Source organism: Nannobrachium achirus, assembly GCF_963921795.1.
Source record: "Nannobrachium achirus genome assembly, chromosome: 19".
NCBI classification, from domain to species: domain Eukaryota; kingdom Metazoa; phylum Chordata; class Actinopteri; order Myctophiformes; family Myctophidae; genus Nannobrachium; species Nannobrachium achirus.
This window is the reverse complement of record NC_137826.1, coordinates 30,687,745-30,696,454: the sequence shown is the minus strand read 5'-3', so window position 1 is coordinate 30,696,454 and position 8,710 is coordinate 30,687,745. Positions and strand designations below refer to the sequence as shown.

Genomic DNA, 8,710 nt, shown 5'->3' with positions numbered 1-8,710 from the left:
TGAGACCCCAATTTTTATTGTAAAATAAATGTTAATTTACCCATAAGGACCATTTGGTTCCTAACTATCATTTATCTGGGGACCCCCTGGAACTCCCTCAAGGACCCCTGGGGCTCCCAACTCCCAAGACCCCACTTTGAGAACCAATGTCATAGCAATAGGGGTCCGTTTGTAATCGGGCCAGACTTACAAAGCGATACCTGGCAGCTGTGACAGGCAACTACACTGCTCAAAAAAATAAAGGGAACGCATAATCATTGCAATGTAACTCCAAGTCAATCACACTTTTGGGATATCAACCTGGCCAGTTAGGAAGCAACACTGATTATGAATCAGTTTCATCTGCTGTTGTGCAAATGGAAAAGACAACAGGTGAAAATGAGGCAATTTGCAAGACAACCCCTAAAAAAGGAATGGTTTTGCAGGTGGTGGCCACAGACCATTTGCCTGTCCTCATCCTTTCTGGCAGATTTTTGGTTAGTTTTGGATTTTGCCAGTACCCTGACCACTAGAGGTAGCATGAGGCGGTATCTGCAATCCACAGACGTTGCTCAGGTAGTGCTGCTCATCCAGGATGGCACATCAATGCGCACTGTGGCAAGAAGGTTTGCTGTGTCTCCCAGCACAGTGTCCAGAGCATGGAGGCGATACCAGGAGACAGGCCAGTACACCAGGAGACGTGGAGGGGGCCGTAGGAGGACAACAACCCAGCCGCAGGACCGCTATCTGGTCCTTTGTGCAAGGAGGAACAGCAGGAGCACTGCCAGAGCCCTACAAAACGACCTTCAGCAGGCCACTAATGTGAATGTTTCTGTTCAAACTGTGAGAAACAGACTCCATGATGGTGGTATGAGGGCCCGACGTCCACAAGTGGGGCCTGTGCTCACAGCCCAACACCGTGCAGCCCGATTGACATTTGCCAGAGAACACATGGACTGGCAGGTCTATGTTGGGTTTTTTGGGTGTTCCCTTTATTTTTTTGAGCAGTGTAGTTAAACAGGTTAAAGTATAGGTTAAATAAAAGCTGTACATTTTAACCATGAACTTTTACATTCAGCTACAATGTAACCATGCATGTATTCATTCATATAAAATATCCAGTCCTTAACTAAGCCATGCAGCTGAGGTCCAAGGATTCTTAATTTTATTTGAGGATAGTGATATCAAATGGGACAGCAAGTAAGACAAGTGTTGGCCAATATTAATTAGGAGGGTAATATGTTACTTGGTAGTAGTAATACTATTGTATTACTTTACATTATATTACTTTTGCCCAACCACCAGCAAAGAAAAAAAAAGTACAGTATAAGATGTACAACAGTCTGTTTAGCCAGCTCCTTTAAGAACTGAATCTTCATAATAATCATATTAAGTCAAAAATCAGCCAAAATGGCTGTAAAATATAGAAGCAATCTCTCTTGACCTGTTAAACGAAATGTTTTCAAAAGACTGCTGACAAAACCAGAGTAATATGTAACTAAGCTAATTTTTACAAAGTAATATGGTATAATATTACTGTTTTGGCAGAATAATCCCTTAGTGCCCTCACACCAAAATACCTATGAGAGTGGAATCCGCGTTCCACCAATGCATTTCAATGAGAGTGAAGCGGTTTCATGCCAGCAGAGGATTTCTGCAAAAAATGCTCCCTTCTCATTGAAATGCATTGGCGGAACGCGGATTCCAGTCTCATAGGTATTTTGGTGTGAGGTCGTTACTGGGTAAAGTAATGTTGCAGTAATATATTACTAGTAACTAGTTACTGCCCAACTCTGAGAAAGACATCGTATATGGTACATAAGAACTATCAATTACACATTCTGTAGAATATATTGGGCATTCCCAAGTTTGTGGCCATTAGTTTTTAGGGAACTTCAACCTGTGAAGCAACAAGTTCATGTCTTAAGTTTCTTTTATATAAATAGGAAGAAACCGTGACACCGGGTTAGTGCAGAATGTAAAAATCTTTCTCGCATAAAGCAAAACAAAAGCTTTCTGAGGCTTTTTTTCTTCAGGTTTATTGACATTACTTAAAAAAAAAAAAGGAAAAACTACTTACACTAACATGGAAAGCAACTGCCAACTTCAAAACAAATTGGATTTTTCCAAGTTTAGTTCAGTTCAGTTTAAAGGGGGTGTAAGTGATATATATAAAATAAGTGTTAAATAGCTCTATATTCCCATACTCATCATTGCTATAGACTAAAGTATTTGTTCAGTAACATGGGTCTCCCGTCTCTCCAGCGATTTAGTGAACAGGAAATGCATTTCAAGAGAGAAAAGAACTACAGGATAAAGAAGTGAAACTGGAAGTGATCCGACAAAGTTGGAATTGGAATACTATCAAATGATAATTGGACTCTCTCTCCTGATTGGATGAAATTGACAACCCAGCTGAAAAAATATTTTCCGTTGACTAAAGAGCTTGAGACAAACACCGCTGTTACTGAACAAACACTACAAACAATGAAATAAAGCAATGATTATTATCAAAATATAGAGATTTTAACATTTTAACAAAAAACAAAAAAGTTTTATCCAAACAATTTCACTTACACTACCTTTAATAAAAAGGTATAACTAACTCATTTATATACAATATTTTCAAGTTTGGGATATATGGAGCCTGTCGTCTCATAAACGGCATTGGTTAATGTTCCATTTTGGGTTTGACGATTATCCTGTGATTGACAGAAATGTCCAGGAAGAGAAATATGCGCCAACGTCCAAGTCTCTTACTTCACATATTTCTCCATGAATTTCTTGTGGAACTCTGAGCGCAAGGTGTCGTTGATGAAGCGTTTCTCCTTACGCGCATCATCCACTCCCTTGGCACAGTTCTTGAAAACAACATCATCATCCCACCTTAGAGGATAGAAAAAATATCATGAACATCAATAATCTACTAAAGAATGTCAAAAGAGTCAGTGTGGTCATTGGTAAAAGGTGATAAACGAGTATGTGTGTCATACCTCCTTTTGACGGTGAAGGTATTCTGTGGCTGGCTTGCCTGCTGCTGTTGCTGTCCAGCCAAATTAATCAGCGGGTTGCCACTCAGGATGTTCTCCATGCGGATCCTCTCTTCCTCTGCCTTTTGCTCCCGCTCCTTGGACAGGGACAATGATAAACAATGAAATACTACACAAAGAGTTAACGTCTGGACAGGTGGGTCTCAGGTGATTGATGCCTTACTTTGCGTTCTTGCTCATCAGCCCGCTCCTTCTTGATCTTCTCCAGTTCTGCCAGCAGAGCTGCGGTGTCGTCATCATCGCTCTCATCTTCAGAGTCCTCATCCTCTTCATCCTACGGGAGCCCCACCACACATAAACATAACGTCAGTCTTAATGATTAATGACCGCACCTGCTCCACGTCGCAGTCTTGAACTCAAAGCACTTACATCAGTGAGAGGGTCATCAGCATCCAGATTGGCTGCTGGGATTTGATCAAGCCTTGGCCTCTTGGAGGATGATGAAGAGGAGGATGATGTAGTATGCTCTATGACATGGGGGGACAAATATCAGATAAACATCTACCCGCCACAACAACAATAAAATCTACAAATGGTAACTGATTAAAATCTAAGTTTCATGACAATCAAGACCATGTTTCACTACTCATACAGGTACAACCAGAAAAATGCAAATGTTGCAAAGTCCTCAAAACTTTGCCAACAGAACACAACATAAAAATAAAAAGTAAGATTGCAATTTAATGAATAAATTATCAATATCAATATAAAGTCTCCATAAGAATTCTTTTAGCAAAAACGAAATGATCTTAACAAAAACAAAAGACTACATCCACTGGCACCTGGATAATGGAGCCAAGGAAGCAATGGCTCCCCCACATCTGCCGGTTGGGGGAGCCCGGCCCCCCCTCCCGCAGCCCCCTCCCCCTCCCTGGGCCCCGCTACTACAACATCTTTCAATGAATTAATTCTGCGACTGGTGGAATGACGAGTGCCACGGGAGCTCAGAGAGAGACAGAGACAGAGGGAGAGATATACAGGCTAAACCAGGCGTGTCCGTCTTGCTTTACCGTTCGGGTAAGAACACACTCGCTCCAATGGTTCCCGCCTTCCCCCCCCCATGGCCTCGTCTTGGGGTAAGCCAGGAACGCACTGCAGCGTGTGTGTTCTAGCCCGGACGGTAAAAAAAGACGGAACGCTGCTGTGTGATATCTGCTGTTGTAGTGTGGTTACTGGAGTAATTAAGTAAAACTCGGAAGAAGTTTTGCAGCGAATATGGTTAACAGAACGGCAACTTTTGGAATTTGGATGGCTCAGATGGAGGAGGAATTGGGATAGCAGGAATGGAGAAATGGGTGAGTTAATATGAACAGAACTGACTGCCTGGAGTTAGCATAACATATCCAATGTGAAGCCCCAAAGACACCCGAAAATGACTTAATAAAGGAAACCCATTTTAGTCTACTTTATACCCGGAAATACCCATTTTAGCCGACTTTATAACCGCAAATAACCGATTTTTCGCGGCGCCGGTGACTACATCCACTGGTTAACATAACTGTGAAGGTAATGTCTGCAGTAAGACCCACCTCTTGGTCCCCTTTCCCTGGTCTTCTCACGCACTACCACACGTTCCCTCTCCTCCAGCTCCCTACGGAAGTCACGGGCACGGACCTCCTCTGGGGCATCCTGGGTGGGCTGCCTGCAGAGAACAATATATATATAGTATAAAATAGGGGTCTTCAACGTTTTCAGGCCTAAGACTCCTTAGTTGAGAGAGAGATGAAGCAGTGACCCCCACATTGGCCCACAACCTTATTATAGATTCCATATAGTTTCATTGTTTGACAGCACAATCATCAGTGTATTTTGGATTCCTGTCAATATGTGTTTTCAGATATTTAACCACTTGAACCGTCAATACTTAATAAACTTGACCTTTCACTCTGCACTTAGCCTGCTCTTTTTCCCCTCTATACCAAACCTCTTTGCCGAAAATAGACGATCTACAAGTACAAGCTGCCATTTTCGGTTAAAGTCCTCTGAATTTGGACACTAGGGTTCAAGTGGTTAATATAAAAAAATCACACAAAGATTTGGAGGACCCCCTGTTGAAGACCCCTGGTATAAACATCAGGCTTAACCACTTTGAGAAACATTTTCCCAGATTTTTCAATCAAATCTACACACATTGCAATCGCATTGTGAGCATATAGCAGGGCCCCAGCCAAAATGTTTTCACCACCGTCCCAGAACTGTGAATGTAATCCACCCCAAAAATAACATTGGTGGTGAAATATGCTTTGGCAATCCTTTTTATTTTCAAATTGTGAATTATTCGCTGGTGGGGGCATCATATACAGTAAATATTTACCATACAGGAGTGTTGGAGGAATTATAGCAATGGGAAAGAATTGCATACGTTTTTGGTTTGATAACAGTTTTTTCACAGCCTGTCTATTCTCCACTTTTTTCTGCTGTGTTAATCCTCTTCAAATAGCGTTTTGAACTGAATTCTACCTGAAGAGGATGATCAGTAAGGTCTGCGGTAACTTTCATTAAGCATTCTGTAATGTGTACACTAATCTTTCATGGGTGCAGTGGTCTTGTACCACGACGACGATGTATCTTTGTCCCACCTGCGTCACGGGGGAAATTATTTTGTGTCCAAATTGGCTTTCAGAGCAGATTAACAACAGTCATGTAATTAGTGGTACACTCATGACTAGCACAATATGGTTCTAGGGGCCCTTTGGGAATAATCAAATCAAGCTGTACCCACTCTAGTCAACACAATGAAAGATGAAGTAGATGGTCTAACATTTACAGCAGAAATTAATATAGCAATCACTCAAGATACAAGAGCAGCAAATGACTGGGTGGAATGAGTTACTAAACAGCTGTTAAAGCTACTGACCTGTGGCTGTATTCCATAACTGTTTACATGTTGCATAGTTTAACTCACTGACCTGTATTTGAGCTTTGTGTGACCAGGTAGATCACGACTCGAGTATTGCTTAGACAATGCACTTAGATCCCCTTCTCCTTTACCCCTCCCTCCTCTTGCCGGCTCAAACGTGGGTCTTGCAGCTGTTGTCATCTTTAATGGCTCTGTACATAATAGAATAAATGAGATGACGGTTAATTACTAGCTTGTAAACAGCTACCTCCAAATTCAATCAATCAACTGGTAAGTAACAAAGTCAACACACACACACACACACACACACACACACACACACACACTTTCCTTTAAAAGCAGGCATTTCTCTATGTTAAACTTTAGAGCCACTACTTGATCCAATATTCTCATTTAGCAGATGGCCCTGCTGCCAAAATGGCTTTAAAACATACACTATTCCTGCTACATCTAACAACTCATTCAACAATGGAAACTGAATTGATGTTGTGATGATTAAACAATAAAACCATTGAAAATACATCTAAAACAATGGCATAAGGCAGTCCCAGACAAGTCACTGAACTAACTTTTACTGTTAGTTATGTGCGTTTGAACTCCAACAAATAAATAGCATTAAAATGGAGTTCTTGAATCTTTTCTTTATTTAGTTTGCAAAGCTAACGTTAGCCATATTAGCTAACAAGTAGGAGCCTTGCCAAAGCAGGACATAAGAAGCACTATTGTAACAAAAAACGCGCGGTACAGGAACAGCAGTGAGCATTATAATATTACCTAACTCTAAATTGATTCAAATTACCGTCAAATTGTTACTTTGTGAATTAATTTCCCAATTTACAGCAGCATCAATACAAACCTGCCCACACTTGGAGGAAGACGGAAGAAATATGACGTCGACAGCAAACGACACGACTTCTTGTTGTTTAGGAGTATTATCGCCACCTACTGCTCTGGAGTGTATACAATAAGACATTCTACGACTTGTATCCTTGCCTGCCTCTCTAATAATTTGAATCACATTAAATATCATATTCTTTAGGGCCCTACTGAACTATAATCAGTAGAAAGACTCAATTCAGCTGGCATGACATTATAAACCAAGAGTTTATAGTGTCATGCTGAATTGAGTCTTCCATAATAGTTCAGTAGTAGGGTGTTTTGCAACCTGTTATTTATTCAGAGAGAATAGTAGCCTATACTGTATGTGTTACATAAACTAATACTAATATATGTCATGTCATGTCATGTCATGTCATGTCATGTCATGTCTTGTATTAACTTGTATACTCACAAAGGCTGCTACACCGTTTGGTACCTATAACGCAACCAATGGTCCTGCTGTCACATGACTAAAAAAATACATGTAAAATGGTTTCAAAGACACAAGTGTACAAAATAAAGTTTGCATAATGTCAGTGATTTCATCCTGTAGCACAGTGTTTCTCAAACGAGGGTACGCGTACCCTAGGGGTACGGGTACGCGGAGGTTCTGCAGGGAGTAGCCTACTCAGAAAACGCCCCCCAAAAATAGAAGTATAAATCATGATAATATTATACATAGTTAAATAATTAACTACAATTGAATTAGAAGGAGAAAAAACATTTTTTTTTTTTTTTACAATATATTTATTAAGATTTTCTTTTTTTCACAGGAAATTCAATTGTTACAATTGTTACACTTTTTTTTAAACATACAAAATGCAAAAGCAAAAGCAAGAGAAAAAAAAAAACATGACAAAATAAAACCAAAACCATAGAAAAGAAAAACAACAACAGCACTACTCCCCCCCCCCCGTTCTGACATTAAGTGTCCCAAGTTACAGTCTTTCATATATTGAATGAAACAACCCCATATCTTCTGAAATACCTCTTGTTTGTCCTTCAAAATATATGTAATCTTTTCCAGAGGTAGACATGAACACAGTTCTCTGAACCATAGAGAAATACTCGGTTTTCCCAGACTCTTCCAAGATAATGCAATTATTCTTTTAGCTTGTAAGATACAGATGTCAATAAACTTGATTTCACAGGTTTTCAATTTGTGTCCCTCTGGATATAGACCAAGCAGAAAGAATGTCGGTTCTGGTACTATTTTAACAGATAGAATTTTTTGAATTTCCTGCCCGACCTCCTTCCAAAACTCCATCAATTTTGGACACGACCAAAGACAGTGGAACAGTGTGCCCTTGTCTTCACCACATCTGGTGCACACATCGGGAATATTACTATCAAATGTATTCAATTTCTCTGGTGTGATATACACTCTCATAAGCCAATTATATTGTAGAAGTTTTAATCGTGTGTTCCCTGTTTGAGACTGAGCTTCTATACAAGCTGTACTCCACTGTTCCTCTGTCAGATCTACCTGTAAATCTGTCTTCCAGGCTTCAAGCTTAGATTCAGAGGTCTCCAGCGAGAAAGACACCATGAGATTATAAAATTCTGATATAATTCCCTTTTTAAAGGGGTCTTTAACCAGAGCCCTCTCCAACTCCGACACAGAGGGAGCACTTAAGAGAAAAAACATTTACTGTTATGTCTAATGATGACACTTGGAGAAACGAGAGCCTGACAGTTGCTAACCCAAATATGGTCCCAGGCAACTGGGATGCATTTTAATGTTGTTTGAATCAAAGTTATTGACATGAAAACTGGAATGAAATGTCAGGCCAGTGTTGAAAATAAATCTGTTCGGGAAGCACTGTTTGAAACTCTCACTCCTCATTGTTTGTGATGTTATATTCTTGAAAAGGGGGTTATCATAGCATCATATACCACTAGCTATGGTTTTAATTGCAATTTTATATGGAAAATGCTGTTG

The 8,710-nt window shown here is 40.2% G+C and overlaps 1 protein-coding gene across 1 annotated transcript; it reads right to left on the bottom strand.

Moving 5' to 3' along the window:
* Nucleotides 1-2,026: 2,026 nt before the first annotated feature.
* cwc15 (CWC15 spliceosome associated protein homolog) lies at nucleotides 2,027-6,740 on the bottom strand. The gene is made up of 7 exons (XM_080748571.1): nucleotides 6,689-6,740; nucleotides 5,939-6,080; nucleotides 4,559-4,671; nucleotides 3,399-3,496; nucleotides 3,193-3,303; nucleotides 2,973-3,106; nucleotides 2,027-2,865 (listed from the first exon to the last, which is right to left on the bottom strand). Exons 2-7 carry the CDS (start codon nucleotides 6,067-6,069, stop codon nucleotides 2,736-2,738), a joined length of 717 nt encoding a protein of 238 aa, XP_080604697.1. The 5' UTR covers nucleotides 6,070-6,080; nucleotides 6,689-6,740; the 3' UTR covers nucleotides 2,027-2,735.
* Nucleotides 6,741-8,710: the final 1,970 nt, after the last annotated feature.